This window comes from Marmota flaviventris, chromosome 6 (genome assembly GCF_047511675.1).
Source record: "Marmota flaviventris isolate mMarFla1 chromosome 6, mMarFla1.hap1, whole genome shotgun sequence".
Lineage (NCBI taxonomy): Eukaryota > Metazoa > Chordata > Mammalia > Rodentia > Sciuridae > Marmota > Marmota flaviventris.
Window position 1 is genome coordinate 117,876,590 of NC_092503.1, and position 21,769 is coordinate 117,898,358.

At 53.7% G+C, this 21,769-nt stretch overlaps 1 protein-coding gene across 2 annotated transcripts; it reads right to left on the reverse strand.

Moving 5' to 3' along the window:
• Window positions 1–6,236: 6,236 nt before the first annotated feature.
• On the reverse strand, window positions 6,237–21,161 carry Ppard (peroxisome proliferator activated receptor delta). Of its 2 annotated transcripts, none has more exons than XM_027943545.2 (6): window positions 20,940–21,161; window positions 12,617–12,771; window positions 11,748–11,886; window positions 9,794–9,996; window positions 9,171–9,414; window positions 6,237–8,313 (listed from the first exon to the last, which is right to left on the reverse strand). In XM_027943545.2, the coding sequence occupies exons 1-6, from the start codon at window positions 21,067–21,069 to the stop codon at window positions 8,066–8,068; spliced, it is 1,119 nt and encodes a 372-aa protein (XP_027799346.1). In that variant the 5' UTR covers window positions 21,070–21,161; the 3' UTR covers window positions 6,237–8,065. The 2 variants fall into 2 exon arrangements, with proteins under 2 accessions (XP_027799346.1, XP_027799344.1); XM_027943543.2 differs by having other exon boundaries at window positions 9,171–9,621.
• Between the last annotated feature and the right edge of the window lie 608 nt (window positions 21,162–21,769).

A 21,769-nucleotide genomic window follows, 5' to 3' on the forward strand; every position in this document is an offset into this window, starting at 1 on the left:
TGGGCTTTCAATGGCAAGACTGAGCCGCAAAGAATTCTTCCCACCTTCCCAGTGCTTCCCTGAGACCCGGACCCCTACCTGAATGGCCGCTGGGAATGGGGCCTGTTCTCCCCACTGTGACCGCGATCCTTCCACCCTGGAGGGTCCATCCCCTCTGCAGGCCCCGTGAGAACCTGGAGGGGCTGCAGGGGCCTACTTTATCCCACCTTCCAGGGTGGGGCCAGAGAGAGGAGGGGCTCCCTCAGGCCCGCCCCCTCCCATTGCCCTGGCCTGCGGAGGGCTGTGGGCTCCAGCTGCCAGTCAGGCTCAGGGATGGGGTGTGGTGTGAAGACCTTCAAGGATTTCTAGAGGGTCAGGAAAGGCAGGATGACCTGGGACGGAGCCAGGAGGACCTAGAACCCAGGTCGGAGGACCTGGGGGACTGGGAGTCCTGAGCTGGAGAAGTAACCAGTACTGCCCAAGGCTAACTGAGGGGATAGATGAGACCCTCCTCAACTCCAGAGGGGAGCAAACCCACACCCCATGCGTGGAACCCCATCCAGCTGGGATGGACCCTGCAGGGTGGGAGGACCGCGGTCAAGGTGGGGAGAACAGGCTCCATTCCCCATGGCCATTGAGGTAGGGGTCTGGGTCTCAGGGAAACACTGGGAAGGGGAAGAATTCTGGCCACCGAAAGCTGAGGCTCTCACCTGCCCTAACCTTGTACTGTCCAGGTGACCTTTAGCTGAGTTTCTACCAGCCCTCATCTTGCTGTCTGAGAGCACAGGATTCCTGGAGACCAGAGGCCCCCTTCAGGTGGGCTGGCTGAAGCTAGTTGCCAGATGGCTACCACAGTGACCCCCAGACAGCCTCTGACTTCATTATAATCCAAACTGGCCACGTGCTGGACAGATCCAGGAGGCCTGGGAACCTGGCCTTGGATCCAGGTCACTGTGGCCTGGTCTGTGCTTGTCAATGAAGCCAGCTTGCCATTCTGGACACAAGAAATTAGAACAGTGTGATGCCCCAGCAAGGGTCCCATTGAGAAGTGGACAGGAGGGCTTGTGGGAGGCTTTGTCTAATGAGGACTCATAGGGAGCAAATCATCCAGTCGGAGCCTGTCTGGGGTGGTATGAACACCTGTGCATTCTGAGTAGTGGGTCACTTAGTCTGGGACCGAATGCCGAGTGACCCTGAGGCATGTGTCCTAGTCTCCCGAAAAGGCCTGTTGAAATGCCTGTGTTGGCAGCACTGACCTAGGAGTGACCCTAAGTCCACCTCCCCATGGGCCCCTCTGTGGGGTCCTCAGGTGGATGCTTCACACTTCCTTGAACCCCTTGGGGCCTGGCTGACACCAGGGCTGACAAACACTCTTGGAAATCCACCAAGAACCCGGCCGGACAAGGTGAAGCAGAGTAGATTTACCCCACCAGAGTCCCCCTGTCCCTCATGGTTAGCTTGGGCAGTATGGGCAGATTTCCTATCTCAGGGAGTCTGTCCCCCACACTGGTCCTGAGAACAGCAGTTGCCAGGGTTGGGCTGTGATGGAGTGACTGTCTTGGTGTCCCCCTCTTCTCTGGGGAGAGATGCTGTGCAGTGGGCACAGGGACATTGATCTGTGTTGATGAGCCTCTGTGTGTGGCAATGGGGCTGCCTGGAGGTTTGGTGAGCTGCAATAGGCTTTAGAAACTCGCCTTTCCAGGTAAACAATCAGTTGTCTGCAGTTGTTTGCAGCCAAGAAATCTGATTAACTGATAGAGTTGTTGTGAGGATGAAATGAGGTCATGGCTGAAGATCTCTTGGCCAGGACCTGACATGCAGCTCAATGTGAGTGTACAGCAGTGGGCTGGGAGCCAGGAAACCTGATGTGAACTTGGACAAGGTACTTCCCAGCCCTTGGCTGGGGAGATGGGGCAGTTAGGAAGAGCAGTGAGGAAGAGCTCTTCCAGCTCTATTTCTAAGACTCCCCCACCCCCACTGCATATTTGCACCTCATTCCTCCAAAGCCCATGTGCTCTCCACTAGTCTTCACTGCCCATTTGGAAGGTAAGGAGGGAAAATTAAAACAGATCAAATAAAAAGAATTTCCTTAAGTCAAGGGGAGATTCCCCTATCCCCCCCAAACTGAGGATTGAACCCAGGGCTTCACTACCACTAAACTACCCTTTTGAAATTTTTATTTTGAAACAGGTTACCGAGGTTGGCCTTGAACTTGGGAACCTCCTGCCTCAGCCTCCCAAGTTGCTGGGATTACTGGTGTGTGCCAATGCGCCCCCCCCCCCCCCCCCCCCCCCCCCCGCTAAAGGGGAGATTTTTAAATTGAATTTTAGCAACTTCCTATGTCCGTCAGCAAGTTGAATCATTGCTTGGAAAATCAATAGTCTCAGATGTTTTTGTTATACATTTTGCTGCATCAAATGTTTCTCATGTTTTGATTTCACTTTATATTTTAGATAATGTGAGACACTTATTTTCTATACAATGGTCAATCATTATATTTTTTGAAGCTCTGAGCTCTAGTTTCACTGGTTGTTTTGTATTTTGTATATTTATTTTCATGCAGGCTTTTTTTTTTTTTTTTTTTGGCCTAGTGCTTGGGTGGGAGAGAGCCCCAGGCCTCCCCTCCCCGACACTGGGCAGGTACTCTGCTACAGAGACACCCCCAGCTCAGGGCTCATTTCTTCCTATTTGTGATTTTATGGGAATTCTGTGCTTGTCTGTATCCAACCTCCAGAAAGCTTTCATATCTACTTCTTGCTCTTTTATTTTTTTTAAATATTTATTGTTTTAGTTATAGATGGACACAATTTGCACTCTACCTCTGAGCCACACCCCAGCCCATATCTGCTTCTCTTACCAAGGAAAAACCTACATTAAATCCTCTAGCTTCATTTGCTCTTAATTGACTAAAAAATCACCAATTTTGGAGGCCAAACACCTGGGTGATAGCTTATTAGTCTCTCATTAGCTTTGCTGTAGGTTAACACCTCTACGTGTGGGTTATAGTGACATTGGTTGCCTAGGTTACTCTTCAGGGACCTGAAGGCCACTTCTGCTGAGAACACTTTTCACTGGGGCCTACAATGGGATGGAAAGACTTGACATCTTTGTCTTTTCGTGTTGTGGCCTTCAGTTTTTGGTCAGATTCTACTCAGTTCTGCATAGAGACCTGTTGAGAAATGTTCTGTCCAATGCTATACAAGAGCGTTAATTTGACCTAGACTTGCCTCGTCTCTCTCTTGCCCCTTCAAGGCTAAAAGACACCTACCAGTCACATGATCAGAAACACCATGAAAGGAGTGAAGGGAGGGGCCTCCAAGCTTCTGGAAGATTATGGCCTGTTTCCAGAATAGTCATTAATATCCCCCTGTCAGGAGTCTATTCCTTTCCCTCTTACTCCTATCCTAGGAGTACTTCCTAGCCCCTTGGAGTGGAGAAGCTGATGTGTGAGCTAAGTTCCTTTTTCTCTATTCTTTGGCTACTGAATAAAGTCTTTTGTCCTCTCCAACATTCATCTCTTGGAAATGGCTGTTGTGTAGAATGAGCCCCTGAACCTGAGTTTGGTCACACTTCTACCAGACTTGTGATCCCAATTCTTTCCTTTTATTTACTTATTTTTTGTTTTTTGCAGTACCAAAGATGGAACCCGCGGGTGCTCTATCACTGAGCTACATCCCTATTCCTTTTAGTTTTTTGAGACAGGGTCTTGCTAAAATGCTGATGCTGGCTTCAAAATTGTGATCCTCCTACCTTGGCCTTTTGAGCAGCTGGGATGATAGATGTGCACCGCCATACCAGGCTCTTTTTAAATTTTATTTTTATTGTCAATTTGTGTGTGTATGTATGTGTGTGTGCACGTGTGTGTGCACACGTGTGTGTGCGTGCTGGGAATCAAACCCAGGGCATTGTGCAAGCGCTCTGCTGTTGAGTCACATCACAGCCCCTTTTTTCTTTTTGAATTTATTTCAGAATAGTTTTAGGTTTATAGAATATTGCAAAGAACCTCTCTTCTAATCATCTTCAGGTTGCTTTCTTTTAAAACTCTAAATGTTTGATTCATTTGTTCTGAGCATCATTAAAAAGAGACCAGGTGACCAATTATTTTTCCCCAAGGGTTTGCTCATGAGTGAAAAGCAAAGACCCCAAGGCTGGTGAGGAATACGGCTCGATCGGTTCCTCCCCAGCACGCTTCCTACCCTCTCCCCGTGCTTCTGCACCTGGAAATGGCAGGTGTCGACACTTGCCTTGGAGGGTTGTGGTGAGGATTAGAGGTGAGGCGTGGATGAGGCACCGAATTCAATAGCTGCTTAATAAGGAAGAGCAATTAGTGGTGGTAATAACCAGGGCAGAGTGACAGGACGCCACCTGCCTTTTGGTACACTATCAGCTGGGTAACAGTAGGACACTGGTCCTGAGACTGAGCCTCACCTATGAACTGAGATGTCGTTAACTGCTATCTGGTATGTATTCTTACCTCTTTAGGGCTGGGAAGAGGGTTGGCCTTTAATAGTGGAGACATAGCTGTTAACTATTTTTCTCCCACTTGACAGTCTGGGAAAGGATGGGGAAGACAGGGCTGGGGATGTAGCTCAGGGTAGAGAGGATGTTTAGCTTCCGTGAGGCCCTGGTTCAATTCCCCAACACCTAAACAAGTAAACCAGAGTTTTTTGTTTTTTTTTTTGATACTAGGCATTGAATCCAGGGGGGCTTAACCTCTGAGCCACATCCCACCCCTTTTAAAATTTTATGTAGAGACAGGGTCTCACTGAGTTGCTTAAGGTCTTGCTAAGTTGCTGAGGCTGGCTTTGAACTTGCGATCCTTCTGCCTCAGCTTCCTGAGCTGCTGGGATTACAGACGTGTGCCACCACGTCCAGCTTAAACCAGAAGATTCTATTACTAATTTCAAATATATCTGTTCCACACATGCCTCCTTTCCTTCCATTACCCTGGGGCTGTCACTTTCCTGGCTAAGATGACCCCCAGGGGACCTGACAGTTCAGAACGTTCTGCCACTGACTGCAGAGGGAGAGAACAGGGAGGCCTGTGTGGTTCTAGCCTGTCACCTGAAGCTGGGAGCCTGCCTGGCACCCTCCCCGGGAGCTGGTGTTGGCACTTTATGTTAGTTTGCCTGTTGGCCCGTGGCCAGCTCCTCCCTTTCTACATGCTCCTTGAAGCTGCAGGGGCTGGAAGTGTACAAATGACCCTTCCCATTAAGTGTCTTCAGTGGGAGGGGAAGCAGCAGACAGGAAGAGACAGGAAACCTCCCACCTGTTCCCAAATGCTGATGGCACTTCTGGCAGGGGCCGAGCTGGGGCTCCAGGCTTGAAGGAGTGGCGAGGTTCCAGGGCAGTGGTGGTGGTGGCCGTGGGCGTTCTGGCCGCCTGGTGTTGGGTGCGAACTGGCTGTGGCAGTCTGGTTCTAGTTGGCTCAGCGGCAGCCCCTTCTTTTGTAGCCATTATGGAGATACGGTCCCCAGGTGGAAGTGTCTAGCCCAGCTTGTCTTTCTGAGGAGCCAAGCACCCATACACACCTGCTGGGGTATGGAATCTCAAGGCTGGCCTCCAGCTTGGTGCTTTGGGAGGAGTCAAAAATTGAAGAGGTAGGTCCTTGCAGGAGTTCTTCAGGTCCTTGGGGATGTACCTTCAAAGGAAATCCTGGGACCGGATCTTTCTTTCACTTCCAGGCAATGAGGTGGGCAGCTATGTTCTGCCACAGGCCTAAGGCAACAGGGCCAACCACTCATGGACTGGAACCTCTAAAACTATGAGTCACAATACCCCTTTTCTGTTTATGCGCTGATTAGCTCAGGTCTTTCATTACGGTGAAGGAAATTTGGCTTCTGCACGTACCCTGACCTCACCTCACACTGTGGCTGAGCCCGCTGGCTGCTGAGGGCCAGATCCGCTAGTCTCTGAGTTGGTGTTAGCTGAGGACAGGGCAGTCCTCATGGTCAAGTGGAGTGGCTTTTTCAAGTCCCGCCAGTTGAGGCCTCTCTCACCACACGTTGCACGCTCCTCTCTGATGATGCGGTGGTGCCAGAGCCTCCTCAGAGGTACAGCCCAGGGCAGTGTCTTCTCCTCCAACTCCAGACTGACAAGGGGTGAGTCGGGGGACAGTGGCAACCACAGTCAGAAGGGACCTCCCTCCTGACACCCCTTTGACATCCACACCCCCAGCCCTGGATATGGAGGAGGGGGAGGAGCCCAGTGGCCCTCAGAAAAGCACACAAAGAACTGAGTCAGCTTCAAGTCAACTCTTAAATACTTAATTCCCATTTATTTAAAGTTCTGTCAGTCTGTGTACACTATTTATATTAAAAACACAGGAAGCTGGGGCTCCTAGCAAAAATATACATTTCAGTATTGGAGACTGCTCAGCCACTGAGAAGAGCGACACCTCAGCACCAGACCTGGGTGGGGACAGGGACAGGCAAAGAGCTCCCTTCAGCCTCGGCCCCAAAGGCCGCACCCCAAGCTCCAAAATCTGGTCAGCTGAGGGGGAGGGGAGAAGAAAGGGTCTTGCTAGCAGAGTGATCCTGGGACACAGAAGGCCACCAAGCTGGTAGGGGCAGATGCTGGGCTTGTCCTCTCTCAAGCCATCACCTCCCAGAGCTGCACTCGGATGGAAAGGCCCCTTGGGACCAGATAGGGTCCAGGAAGTCCAGGCTGTAACCCTGGCTCTCCTACCACCTTCTGAGACCCTAGCTGGTCCCTCCTCACACAGGCCTGGGTGGGCACACCTCCACTCAGGAGCTGGGGGCAGGGGCCAGACCCACAGGTCCCAGTTATTTGAGGAGGCACAGGGAGAACTCCAGGTGACCAGTGGGCTGAGAGCAGGGCAGGGAGGGTGGCAGAAGGCAGGGCTGAATGAACGGGGGGGAAGCACAGGATCCCAGGAGCAGGTCCTGGCTGGCTCGGCAGGACAGTCCTGCCCACCCAGAGGTCTGCCAGCCCTGGGAACAGCCCCTGCAGGCACACCTCTTGGGGAAGGAGGGAGGGTGGGCCAAGACCTGTGGTAAAGTGATTTCAGTGCTGTGGTGTGTGCTGGAGCATCAGCTCCAGGGAGTGTGTCAGGGAGGGGCCGGTGCCAGGGGCTCCTGGCTAGAGAAAGGTGCGGTGGCACTGGGTTCTGACAATTGTGGCTGCTACAGGGTAGGGGCAGTGCGGTCCTGATGGAAGGCCCGCCCCATACCCCCTGGCCTCTGACCCCAGGACGCAGACCCTGATCTCTGGGGTCAGAATGAAGTGTGCTATAACCCAACCACCCCCACCTTTCTCCTCTTCAACGGGGGTGTGGGGCTTCCACCTGGAGGGAACCCTGCTTTCCCTCCAGGCTGGGGGGTGCCCCGCAGCGGCCAGCGCAGGGGATCATCAGTGACGTTGTTTAGAAGACTGGTATGAAGAATGGAAGGACGCTGGGTGTCAGAGGGCTGGACTGCTGTTATAGGGTCAGCCAGCTTCATTCTTGGGCAGGGGAGATCACTTGGGGGAGGCCTCTGGCTCTTGGCCCAGCCCCCCGGCCACTGTACCCTACAGCAGGGACCCAGTGACTGCAGGTTATTGCTGCAGGCATTCCAGGCCAAGCTTCCCCAGGAAGCCAGGCCCAGAGGGCATAGTGTTTCTTTGGATGGCTCAAGTCTTTTGCTTGAAGAAAGGAGACAGAAGTGGGCCCCCTGTGCCTGCAGCGCAGTGTGGGACAGAGGACGCCCACTCCTTCCCCTGGGAAAGGAGGGGCAAAAGCAGAAGTTCTGTCTTAGGCTGCTGGTGAAATAGTACAAAGTTCTCACAGACGAAAGAGCAGACAGACGTGGGGCTGCACGGAGAGACGAGAGGAGGGAGGAGGAGGGGACACAGCTGCAGAGGGGAAGGCAGCGGAAGAGCCAGAGGCACTGGTAAGACAGGAACCAAGACAGGGGGACAACAAAGGCAGACAGAGTCAGGGAGCAAAGAAGTGGAGGAAAGGGACCATGGAACCAGGACCATGGGCGTGGGAGCGCGAGAGTGTGACCCTGATGCTCTGAGCTGTGCTGAGTGCTTTCCAGTGGCTGGACCCCTCTGCAACCTGCAGGTGGCCTGGACACTGGCTTCAGTACATGTCCTTATAGATCTCCTGGAGTAGGGGGTGCAGCAAGGTCTCAGTCTCAGTCTTCTTGAGCCACTGCATCATCTGGGCGTGCTCGGTAACCAGCTGCCGCAGGTCAGCCATCTTCTGCAGCAGCTTGGGGAAGAGGTACTGGGTGTCGGGGTGGTTGGCCTGCAAGTGGAACTCGAGGGCACGCAGGATGGTGTCCTGGATGGCCTCCACCTGGGGCACGTTCATGAGGCCTGGCCGGTCTGTGGGGACATGCATGGGGTCTTAGAAGGGCAGAGAACCTCCCCTTCCCCACCCAGGGGAGATGTGGCACAGGGCAGGCCTTCTTGCCTGGGCCAGACCCACCCTGTCCTCTCAGTGATGGCTCCACTGAGTGCTCTAGGACCCCGACCCGGTCTCCCCATCTCTCTCGTTCCTTGCCAACAGTTTTTCCTGGCTGGACAGGGTGCTATGTGTGGTGGTTAAGAGACTCAGCGCCTGGCTTCAAGTCCTGCCCTTCCCAAAGACTCTCCACGAGGCTCTGGGCAGGCTACCTGGCCCGTCTGGGCTTGATTCCTCATCTGAAAATGAGGATAATAAAAAGAACCTCTAGGGCGGGGATGTGGCTCAAGTGGTAGCGCGCTCACCTAGCATGCGTGAGGCCCTGGGTTCAATTCTCAGCACCACATAAAAATAAAAAATAAAAAAAAGAACCTCTAGCCCAGGTTGTGGAGGACCACATGAGTTATAATCTGCAAGAAGAACTGGAACAGGGGCCAGCAGGAAGCAAGCTTTGTGCCACTGCTGGCGAGCAGGGTTGCTGCTGTACTTATTGTGTTGGAATCTGGAAAATGCAGGTAGAACACGGACTATTTCTGCACCGCCCATAAATACCCCTGTTCGCAGGACGGTCAGTCTGGTTTCAGTCTTTTTCCTTCTGCCTCCATCTGTATGATAACGTGGAGCTGATTCTGCACGTGCAGTCAGTGCTTCACCTGCTCCACTATCGGATCACGTGGACGTGTCCCCATGCGTCTGGGCTCAGGCTTGGCCCTGCAGTGAGGGTCCAATCCCCAGGGAACGTGCTGTGGGGCCGGCCCACCTGCTCAACCTCACTCACCTCCACACAGGATAATGGCTGCGATGAACAGAGCCAGGTCGCTGTCGTCAAGTTCCAGGGCGTTAAACTTGACAGCAAACTCGAACTTGGGTTCAATGATGTCACTGAAGGGCTTGCGGAGGCTGCGCAGGAACTCATGAGTGACAAAGCCACTGCCATTGGCCACCAGCAGCCCATCTTTGTTGACAATGGAGGCCAGCATGGCAAAGATGGCCTCATGCACGCCATACTTGAGAAGGGTCACCTGGTCATTGAGGAAGAGATTGCTGAAGTTGGGGATGCTCTTGGCAAACTCGGTGAGCTCCCGCACGGTCTCCACTGTGGTGCACTGGCAGCGGTAGAACACGTGCACGCTGATCTCTTTGTAGGGCGGCAGGCCGTTCACCAGCTGCTTCCACACCAGGCCCTTCTCTGCCTGCCACAATGTCTCGATGTCGTGGATCACAAAGGGCTGAAAACCAGGCCCTGTCAGAGGCCAGGCCTCGGGGGTCCCCGCCCGAATGTCCCCACACCCCTGCCTGTACCATGAGTTAAGGGAGGGAGGAGGCGCGGTTCTCCCAGGAGTCAGGTGTGGCAGCGTGGACCAGAGCTGGGATTCTGCCACGCTGGGCAGTGACACTCACCGCAGTGTGGCTGGACTTGCCAGTGAGGATGCTGCGGGCCTTCTTTTTGGTCATGTTGAAGTTTTTCAGGTAGGCGTTGTAGATGTGCTTGGAGAAGGCCTTCAGGTCAGCCAGCTGTGGGTTGTGCAGGTGCCCCTCGCTGGCTGTCAGCCCCGCCACCAGCTTCCTCTTCTCCGCCTCTGGCATCCGGCCGAAGCGGATGGCTGCAGGGGGGGCGGGGGACGGGACACGGGACAGTTACAGAGGAACCAGGCACCTCTAACCTTTAACCCTGTCCCTTTACAGGTGCACATGTCAAAGATGGAGACATCACTCTGGGGCCTGAGGCCTCAGGGATTCTAGAGCCATTAAGGTGGTAATGTTGAAGCCGCCCCTCAGAACCTGTGTCCCTCACAGTGCCCAGCACACAGGGCCTGAACTTGCTGAGTGATTGGCTGCCCTTGGTGGGATGCAGCACAATACAGCGTCTAGAAGACAGGCTCTGGTGTGAAGGCCTGCTCCCCCAGTCCAGCTCAGCACCTACTAGCTTTGTAACTCTGGACAGACTATTTCACCTTTCTTAAAACTTAATGGGTCCAGAGGCAGTGACTCGTGCCCATATCTCAGCCACATTGGAGGCTGAGACAGGAGAACTTCAAGTTCAAGGTCAGCCTGGACAACTTTGCAAGACTCTGTCTCAATTTTTTAAAAGGGCTGAGGGTGTAGCTCAGTGATAGAGTGCTACTTGAGGTCCTGGGTTCAATCCCCAGTACTGCAAAAATTAAAATTAAATTAAATATAAAATAAAAAACTTAATGGGTGGTTGGAACAATTGAACCAGAATATTCTCTGTAATCCCAGGCACCCACCCAGGAGGCTGAGGCAGGCAGATCATGTGAGCCCATGAGTTTGAAACTAGCAGACTAGGCAATGTAGTGAGACCCCCTTCTCAAAAAAAAAAAAAAAAAAAGGCAAATAAATAAATATTCACCCAGCACTCATAAATCACAGTCAATGGAACAGGATATGAATCTGGCTTCTATTAGAAGGAGAATGAGGGAAGGATTCCAGCAGTTCTGAGATGTCCTAGGAACTTCCCCAACGGCCACAACGGAATGAGGACCAAAGCAGACACAGACTGAGGGGCAGAATCAAGCCACACACATGCCAGACCCCACCACCCTGGACAAGAATAAAAGCTGCCCAGGGGCTGTCCTACCATGGAGCTATTTTAAAAAAAATATATATATTTTTTTAGTTCTAGTTGACACAATATCTTTATTTTATTTATTTATTTTTATGTGGTGCAGAGGAACACAGTGCCTCCCGCAGGCGGGGGGGAGGGGGGAGGGGGGGAGGGGGGGAGGGGGGCTCTACCACTGAGCCACAACCCCAGCCCCACCATGGAGCTATTTAAATGTAAATAGGAGACTCTCCCCTGTCCCCTGGGGATTTGACCCAGAGGAACAGAGGGGCAGATGGACTTTACAATATCCTACTTTAGGGGTCTGAAGAAAAGACTCTGCAGGAGGCGGAGCACGGGGCAGGGTTGACTGTGTTCTGGGAGAGACTGGCCTCTGACGCAGGAGGTCGCTCACTGGTTCCTGCCTGCTCCCAACAACCAAGAAGGGCTGAGGTCATCCAGCCGGGCTGAGGTTCTGGGACTGGTGCTCCGCACCTGGTCTGAGCTGGGGGCTCAGTTCCCTTCTGGGCCAGAGCAGGTAAACCTCAGGCACAGAGAGGTGGTGGCTGCCCAGGTCTGTCCAGGTAGATGCCAGACAGCGTGGGGAAGTGGCAGATCTTAGGCCCCAGGACCCAGGTCAGACTGGCCAGGTCCCAGCTGACACACAGTTCACTGTGTGCCCAGCACTGCTGTGCGGGTACCTCCTTTCAGGATACACTGGGTACATTCTGGATCCTGGTTTGAGGTCCGCAGATCCAACAGCCCCTGTGCCTTGCCGGGGTCAGCTCTCACCATTATGTGACATGCCCAGTGCCAGGCATTTCTGGAAGCGGCAGTACTGACACTTGTTGCGGTTCTTCTTCTGGATCTTGCAGCTCCGATCACACTTCTCATATTCCAGCTTCATGCGAATTGTCCTTCGGAAGAAGCCCTGAGGGACCAAGCATAGGTGAGGAGAGGTCGCCATGAGGGGACAGGGCTGGCGAATCCTGCTCTGCCCACTGGGCTGTGTCAAAGGCCTGATGAGGCTGACTGATGTAAACACTGCTACAGTTTGGAAGGAACGGGGTGGGCTGGGGGTGTTAAAATTATACAACACATTTACTTTACCTGCCCAAAGAAGCCTTAAATCTTCTTTGTTAATTTGATAACAAAACTGTATCATGGCTAATTTGGTTTATTCATAAATATATCTGGTTCTTTGTATTTTGTAGGTGGTGGTTTAATAAAATAATCTGTGAAATTCTCATGGGTATGCAGTTAGAAGGAAAAACCTAGCAGCACCACTGGAAAAAGTGACAGCCCCCAGTTCAGACAGGTGGGGAACGCCAGTCCCAGAATCTCATCACTGTTTTTTTTTGTTTTTTCCTCAAGAAGTTCTTGAAGTTTTGAGGTGCTAGAAACCCTGACCTCAGAAGACCTCCTGGCCTGGTCCCCAGGGAGGGGCACCAGCTACCCACAGAGTCCGAGTGTCTGGGTCCACCCTGCAGGTGCCCAGCAGGACAGGCCTGGAGAGGAACCCTCCTTTCCTGCAGGGCCCAGAGCTCAGACTTGGGCGGCCCGAGGGGTTGAGCAGCAGTGTTCTCAGAGTCCAACTCTGGGGCAGGGAAAACCCACATGGTAGCTCAACCTAACGTGAGCTGCAGTCCCCCAGTGCATACCTTGCACCCCTCGCACGCATGAACACCGTAGTGGAAGCCTGAGGCCTTGTCCCCGCACACTCGGCACTCCATGTTGAGGCTGCCGCCCGAGGCCCCGTCACAGCCCATCTGGAGCTGGTCCAGAAGCGAGGGTGGGGAGGAACTCTGGGAGAGGTCTGTGGACAAAGGACAGAGAGGCAGCTTCACACTCTGCCAGCTAGGCCTGGGAGCCAGGGGTGGGGAGGGTCCCTAAGCCCTGGGCTCAGCCTCTTCAGAGCTGTGTGTCCTGGTGGGGGGAGGGATTTTTTTTGACCTGGAATGTGGGGTTAAGGACAACTTCTCTGGGAGGATGGGGCAAAGTCTCCAAGGCGAAATTCCCCCAGAGCTGCCACACGGCAGATGTCCAGGACACACAGCTCGGTCAGAGCCTTCCTGCTCTTAAGCATGGTAAGAGGGTGCAGGGTTGGCCGTGCTTTGAGAGGAGGAATAGGTAAGAGGAAGCAGACTGAGGATCTGCAGCTGGTCCTGGGAAGCAGCTCTCTAGTGGCTGGTTTAGAGGTGGCGCCGTGCAAGCCCATGTGGGGTGCTGTGGAAGCTGAGGTGCAGACCTCTGTAGGGCCGGCTCTCGCAGGAAGTTCTACTATGGACATTCCAAGAGGCTCAAGTTTGCCAGGGTGGCGGTGGATGTCTGTAATTCCAGCTACTTAAGAGGCTGAGGCTGGAGGATCTCAAGTTCAAGACCCATCTAGGCAATTTTCTGAGCACTCTGTCTCAAAACAGAAAATCAAAGGGCTGGGGATGGAGTTCAATGTAGGGCGCCCCTGGGTTCAATCACTGAAGTAGATGAATGGGGAGAACTTCAAATTCATTCCCATGAAACGTCTTGCTTGATAAAAAGAGCATAGGTGTCAGTCACATTGAGTAGTATGCTGCGGTTCCCTAACCAGCGTACAGATGTTTGAACCATGGTGTTTGGAGTCTTGGCAAGGAAATAGCTGTGACTATGGCTTCAGGATAGATATGCTGTTAAATGACTCAGTAAGAAGCTGTCTTTTCTGATTCTCCCCTCAGACACGCGGTGGAATAAGTGGAAAGGGGACCTATACTGGGTCTCGATCTCCTGACTCCCAGTCCAGTGCTGGTTCTTGGCCCACAGAACTGTCTGTCCTGCCTCTCTCTTGCTGGTTTTCCAATCTCTGCTCTCTCCTGGGATAGCTGGGCCACCTCCTTGAAGGCAGGTGCCAAATTCCCAAACCCAGGAACCAGCCACCTAAGCAGGAGCTCGGCAGGAGACCTAAGCCATGGCAACAAACCCAAACTAATATTTCCCAGGCCTGCAGCCCTGTCTGTACAACACAGGCCAACCGACTGAGGACCCTGCCTGGTGGGCTGCTCCTCTCCTAGTCAGTGAGGTTCAGGGGTGACACAAGTCCCTAAAATGTCCTGTCTTGTCCCAGTGCCTTAGCTCCCAACTTTGGTCATTCCAAGGGGAGTAATAGTCCCCTACCTCGAGCTGGGGTGAGTGGGCCCCTTGATTTCTTGGGCCAGGTGCTCTGACAGGTGAAGCCTCTGTGGTCTCTCGGCCTTCACTGCCACCTGCTGCAGTCCCTGCCTGTTTGTTCCTCGCTGAGCACCACCCACTAGACGTAAGCACCACAGGGCAGGGCGCTGCTGTGGCTCAGCTCCAAGACCTGTGAAGGGTGCTGGACACGTGGCAGGTCCCACTGCCTCGGGGGGACCAGCAGTCCTCATGCTGCCTGGGGTCCTGGCCTCAGCACAACTGGCCAATGGAGCTGGGCAAGACTCGCCACTCCTGGAGGCCTTAGAACAGGGACGACAGGAGTCAGTACCGGTGCCAGAGACTGTGGTAAAATAAAAGCTCTCTATGAGGCCTGCTCGGACGCTGGGGCAGGCGGACTCCGGGCACTTCCTGAGTGGGGTGGTCTACTGCACGCTCGCTTTGCGGTCCTTCTTGTAATCAGTGCTGTTTCTGTAGTTTTGCCTCCCCAGTTAGACTTGCCTTGTCTCTAGCATCTCGGGGACCACCTCCTTCACAGAGTCTTGTCCAAGTGACCAATCTCTGCAGTTAAGTCCCTTCCTCCTCCCTGTGTGTGGCCCTGGAGGCTCAGCAGGTGTTTGATCTTGGGGTTGCTGTTGGCCTTGCACATGGCAATATTTATCAACAGACATTTGATAAGTACCTGCTGTGTTCTGGGAAGGACTCTCCTCACATAGCTGAGGAAGGAGGAGATAAGCAAACTGGAACAACTAGATGGGGTGGCGCTTGCCACCTAGTGACTGGGGAGGCTGAGGCGGGATGGCCAGCCTTAGAAACTTAGTAAAACCCTGTCTCCCCAAAGAAGAACTGGGGATGTAGCTCAGTGGTAAAACACCCTTGGGTTCAATCCCCAATTAAAAAAACACACACCTTGATAAAGGGCACAATGGCAGGTGAGTCAGTGATGCAGGATCTCAGAAGAAGCCATCGCCTTTGCCTGTCCCCACCAGGGCAGGTGACTGCTCCTCTCTCTGGGCTCAAAGGTGAAGCTCTAAATGACCTCCAAGTCAGCTTCTGGATGCTCAGAACAGCAGGCCGGGAGGGTGAGAACTCAACTCAGGAGCCACAAGGCCCCGTTCAGATCCCATCTCCAACCAGCAGTTCTGAGGTAGAACCCATGCGTCCTCTGGCACTTGGGCCTTGGTTTCCTTCTTTGTAGAATGGATATGGCAACAGTACCTGAGAGGCGTGGTGAGGCATGACGGGGGTAACACAGAGGAGGCACTAAGAAGGTGGACATGCTAACTAGAAAGCTGCGGCTCTGCAGTCTCCAGGCTGTGTGCACACAGAGTCCAGGAGGGCCCTGGAACAGGCTGTCCTCTTATCTCTCCTGTCCTGCTGTGGCCGCTGGCTCAGGAGTGTCCAGAGCTCTGGGAAGCCTGGAAGAAGCCAGATGCTCAAACCCAACTGGCCATCCAAGGTTCCCAGAACTCTGAACTGTAAGAGAGACTCAAGACTCATTGTCCCAGGAGGATCCCAATTGGGAACTAGCACTAATGGGCAGGGAGAAACAGGCCTAGAGCAGCCAGGGCCTGGGTGCTGAATGGACATAACTCAAGAGTGAGTAGTCAGGGGGGCCTTGGTGAGGACGCCCTGCCTATTTAGCAGAACAAGAGACCACAAAATACTGACACACCAGCTGAGAGAGGGAGGGGAGAGGCTGGGCTGGGGCAGAGCACAGTGTTGTCCTGGGATACTGGAATGGCGGTAGTTTATGGGTGGGTTTTCCAAAGGTAAAGATTCTCTTTCTTTCTGATTGACCACTTGGCTTAAAGGTTTGTCCCAAATCATCATCACATGTGGTCTAACAGCAGCAATGGCAGAATTCTCCCCATTCCAGGGACCAGGCTCTGAAGGCCCTGCTCCTATCTCATGACCTCCTAGTTGGAGACAGGGGCAAGAAGGCGAATGGAGAGGCCCTCCTTCCCACGGGGAGTTCCGCCTCATGTTCCTTGGGCCTACTGGGTGGGAGTGAGCTGGGCCCACCTGCCAGGGCTGCCTGCCTGCACCGCCTGCCCACCTAGCCCCAGGCAGAGGCCTTGCTCTGGTCTATCTTGAATGCCTCCCAAAGGCCCATGTTTTGAAGGCTTTGTTCCTAGCCTGTGGCACGACTGTGAAGTGGTGGAACATTCAGGAGGTGGGGCTAGAAGAAGTAGTCAGGGTACTTGGAGGTGCCCTTGAGGGGAATATTGGGACCCCGGACCCTCCGCTTACTCTCTTTGCTTCCAGGGCCCCTTGGGGTGAGCAGCTCTTTCCCCTTTACCATGTATCTTTGCCATGATGTGCTGCCTTACTGCTGTCCCAAAAACAATGGGACCAACCAACCATGGGCTAGAACCTCTAAAACTGTGAGCTAAAAGAAACCTTTCTTCTTTTTAAGCTGAGTATCTCAGGTATTTTGTCCAGTGATGAAGAGCTGACATAGTTCTCTCACCCTGCCCCCATCCCTGCCTCTCCTCAGCCTCCCTTCCACTGCTTGGAGGAGGTATGCTTGGTCAGCTGAAGGGTCCATCATTTGGGCCCTGTGGTCTGCCTCTGGGCATTCTCTTGAGCCACACCCTGCCTGGCCTTCCCACCAACTCTTCAAACATCTGCCAGGGGCCTAGCTGCATAGGAGGGGAAGGGGAAAAGAGCCACATCTGCCAGGCCCCTACTAAGCACCATGTTGTTAGTGTCTTTATGCCCATTTCATTATCACCTTGAAGGACAATATCATCCACAGATAAGGAAATTAAGGCTGGGTGAGATTAAGAGATCCACCCAAGGTCACTTGCCTAAGTGGACTTAATCTAATCTGACTCACCTGCAAAGGCAGTGTGTACACACCAGTAGTGCCTTCTTGTTAGTGCACACTTACTGTGTGCCAGGCACTCTATTGGGCACCTCTCATCCATTCAGCTCGTATAGAGCCTCAGAACAACTCCTCATGAAAGGCGCCCCTTACTCCTACTTTACAGGTGAGGAATCTGAGACAATGGCGGTTTTATGTGTCAACCTGTCTGTGTATGACACCTAGGTTCTGGTTCAAATACCAGTCTAGATCTTGTTATGAAGGTATATTTTTTTAAAGATGTGATTAACATTTAAATCGGGAGACTTTCAGTGAAGCAGATTACCTTCATAATGTGAATGAGTCTCATTTAACAGTTGAAGGCTTAAAGAAGAAAGATTGTGTGCCCTCCCTCCCAGGAAGAAGGGACCCTGCCTCCATACTGCCTTCAAACTGAGATGCCATGGCAACTTCCTGGGCCTCTAGCTTTCCTGTGAATTCCTAAAACTATATCCCTACACTCACGCATGTGTGCACCCCTGCCCCTACTGGTTCTGTTTTCTCTGGAGACCCCTGAGACAGAGGCAGTGGGACAATTATAAGCAAGAACATGCAACTCCTGGGGCTGAGCTCAGCCACTGTGTCTGCTGCTACCCATGTACTATTAAACAACATTGCTATATGATAAGCATCAAGACAAGGTCATTGCTGAGGAAGACACCAGGTCATTACCCGAATGTTTGCACTCCGTGTAAACACCAGCCCCATCACCCAGAGAGTCAAGTATCTGTTTCACCATCTTTGATTACAAGTTTGGCAAATAGACACTATTGACCTTATTCCCACAATTTATGTGTGGCTGAGATCTCTCCTGCACATCCCGTCTCTATCACTGGAGGCGTACTGTTGTCACAGCTGGGAGGGCAGCCAGGAGGGCCAGCCCCGTCTATTTACTTTGCTGGCAGAGCGTGTAGAAAACAGGCTCCCTCTAGCTACTGAGGTAGGGGCGAGTCCTGCAGGGACTGGGCTGGGGGCCGAGTGGCCTTCTTGCTCACAGCTGCACTGTGAGCTCCTCGGGGCAAGCACTTCTTGTTCATCATGAACACTAGCCTGGCACAGTGCCTGGCCCTGCCTGGACGCCACCAAGTACTTGCTGAGATCAGGAGGACAGCGTCTCTCTCCTCTTCCTTAGAGATGCATGGGTGGGATGCTCTTGGCAGGAGGAGACGAGGATGGAGGACGGGGAGGGGTGAGCCCCAGCTCCCGTCTCTCCGCAGCTGGGGGATGCGAGGCAGGTGAATTTCTGGTAACTTCAGCTTCCTCACTGCTGAGAGTTAAGGTAAGGCCCTCTCTGCCTGCCTCTCAGGTGGGGGGAGGTGCTGAGTCAGTACAGGGATGCACAGAGAGCACAGGGGGGCAGGGGGCGGGGTTCAGCCATGAAGCAGCGGAAGCCTTTCTATGTTCAGCAGTTCCTTATGGGTCCCTGAGGGGACTCTGGGCCAATGTCATAGATTCACAGGTGCCGAGAATTGCAGTGGGTCAGATACACTTTCTTCTCGCATGGCCAGGCCTGGGGTGGGCAGGATGCAGCCTTAGCAGCGAGGAGCCTGGTTTGGGTGCTCTCAAAGCCCTCCAGCCCCCAGCACTGATGAGGGTCTGTCTCTAGGACCCTCACCCGTCAGCAGTCTCCTTAAAATGTTGAGCAATTAATTTATTTTAACCTTATGAAGTAAAGCAGTACAAGCGTGCTTCAAATTATGAAAGTAGAACAGACTTGTTGGGAACGACACAGAGGGTGTGCAGCACCCGATGGCAGAGCCACCCCAGCAGGACCCGCTCCCTCAGTCAGCCCACCCGGCCTTCAGGGACACTTCTGCCATCTTACATGATACCTAAGGATTTTTAAGCAACAAGATCCTTCTATTTGACAGGACCTCATTTCCCTGTGTGCATACAGACCTACTTATCCTTCCTAATGACAGAGCATCCCCCGTGGGGCTCCATGGCTGACATGAGCAAGTCCCCCCAGATGCGCCTCCCACTTCTGCTCCTGTAGCAGGGCTGCCGCGAATACGCAGCCGGGGCGTCTCTGCACGCTGAGCAAGGCTCTACACCAGACGCCGGCCCTAGGGAACTGCAGGGTGACAAACGCGCACCCAGGCTGCCTGCCACCCTCAGGACTGGAAGGCCAGTCCTCACCCCGGCCAAGGGTGGCCATATGGTCCCTTGTGCCAATCTTACAGGCTAAATAAACCTCATCTTAAGACGACTTCTTTGACCCTTGATTAGACTAGCATGTTTTGTATTCTGGCCATTTGCTAACTGGGGACTGTCTTACCTGTTTTGACTTTTTGTTTAGTGGCTTTCTCGTAGAATTTGTGAGAACTTTCTATAGACTATGGTGTTAGCACAGTGACCATGTGAAACAGCCCTCTCCTGTGCCCTACCTCCGCTGCATCCCTTTATTGATGAGCGAGGTCTTTTGAACACCATATTGTACACAGAACCATGCGCGTGGCTAGGTGCCCCCCCCCCCCCCCCCCGCCTTTAAAACCAGTAAAGCTGCCCGAGATGCCAATGCCACACCGGCCTCTCCTGCCTCTGCTCCCAGCACTGGGCTGTGGCCTACACGGAACAGTGATGTGCCACTGGGCCCCAGAGGGATGTGTAGAGACTCCAGAACAGGACATCTCTATCTGCCCAGGCCCAGCTGTGGGGATCAGGTCACTAATCTTGTGCCTTCTCTTCCCTGTTCACTCTGGTGTCCTGAGACGTCCCTGGCTCGGGCAGTCCTCGTATCTTCCCTCTGCTTTCTAACCGCCCCTGCCTTTCTCAAGTTCAGAAGGTGAATTATCACCTCTGGGCACACAGTCCTCGCTTCAGAGAAGGCAGGTCTCCAAAGCCATCCCAGACATCAGCGAACACACAGCACATGGGTTATTCTGAGGGGCGGGTGTTGGCTCTTTGGCCCCATGTCACATGCTCTGGTCACTGCTGGTGTCTGGGTGGATCAGGACTGAATGACAGCTCTCCCTTCACCCCAGCCCACCTTGACCCTGCTCCCTGAAGAGGAGGAACCTTGCTTTGCAGGTTCAAGATGGTGTGGCTGCAGGATCAGGCAAGAGCCTGTCCTAGCTCCACAGCCCTGCCCTGCCCTGACTCAGGCACCATCTCTCCTCCCACCCCACGCAGACACAGGGTTCAGAGCCCATCCCCTGCAGGAAGCCTGCAGGGCTGAAACCAGCAGTAAGAACAGGTGTCCCCACCCGGGGGTACAGCCTCTCATACCAGAGTTCCCTCTGAGGGAAGGGAGCGGGATCAGCTGGATGTGCTGAGTGGCTCTTAAACACCTGTGCACTCACACTAGGTGAGGAGAGAGGCTGGGGGGGAGTGGGAAGGGGCCTGAGCAGCAGGGCAACATGGCATGATGAGGGCTGAGGGGCAGACACCGCATGATGATGATCAGGACAGAATAGCACAGGCCACCAGGGAATGTCTACACCACGGCTGACAGTGGACCAATAAGGTGAACAAGAGAATCGAGAAGCTGAAACTGGCTGCACAAAAGTGACGTGAATTACAGTCATCCATTCTAACTGCTTAGTACTAATGCCTGATCCAGTGCAGCTCATCAGGATGCACAGATTTAGCACCAGGTCAGCTGAGTTGAGTGCCCACTGATCCTAAGAATCACAGGAACAAACAACCTTTCTAGTGACTTAACGCAGATTGGCCCTGGATGCTGGTGGCAGCAGTGGTAGGATAACACAGGCTCGCTCACTCAATTTTTGCAGAAGCCCACATCGCCTACCATCTCTGTTATCCAGAAAGAAGGGGGGCAATCTGCAGGAGGTCCTGCAGCTGCAGAGCGGCAGGGAGGGGCGGGAGCCAGGCCGCTGGGCTCCAGTCTCACTCTGCTGCTCTGCACCCACAGGATGCTGTCTGCAGAGGGCTAGGAGCCTAGTTCCGCCTGCTCTGCCCCTCTGCCCGCGTCCCTGGCCAGCCCTTTTCCTCACCCGTGTAGCTGCTGGAAGGAAGTGCAAGCTCTGGTCCTCCATTGAGCTCTGGGGCTCCTTCAGCCTCTGCCACTTCCGCTTTCTCCTCCTCTTCCCGGACCTCAGGGGTCTCCTCCTGTGGCTGCTCCATGGCTGATCTCCCCTCGGTGCCACACCTGCAGGCCTGGTCATAGCTCTGGCATCATCTGGGTCTGAGTGCAGATGGACCTCTACAGGGCAGCTCCTGTTAGCCTGGACAGAGGGGAGACAGGAAGAAGTTGGGGGTGGCAGTGAAGAAGGGAGTGGCGAGTGGGGCTCCTTTGAGGGCCATGGGGAAGGAGGTCTGCTCCAGCTCCTTCTTTGGCTCCTTCCTCGGTCCCTGCTGTGCTCCTCCCAGGGTCCCTCCTCCTGTGTGGTGGAGTCACTTGCCCTCCTCCCGCCCTCCCACATAAGGATGATGGGGTTGAGAGCAGTTTTCACTAACCAAGTGAATGATGCGCCACCGCCACCCATCGCCATTGTGCTGCCTTTCCCTGCCTCCTCGGCAGCAGCCTGTTTTTTGAGCCTGCGTCTCCAGAAGCCATGTCAGAATGACTTGAGGGGCTTTTCCCACTTCCCCAGGCCTCTTGGAGACCTAGATATGCATCGCACCTTCCGACTCCCAGGCGCCCCACCAGCACTCAGGTCCGGAACCCCTGCTGTCCTGAGCTCCTGCTGGGCTCAGCTCCTACTAACAGCCCTGCAATAGGCCTGGGGAGAGGAGCTTCCCCCTGGGGTCGTTCTCAGGTGGGTTAGAGGATGCGACCCGTGTCCACATCACCTGGGGGAGGACGCTCCATCCCTGTCAAGTA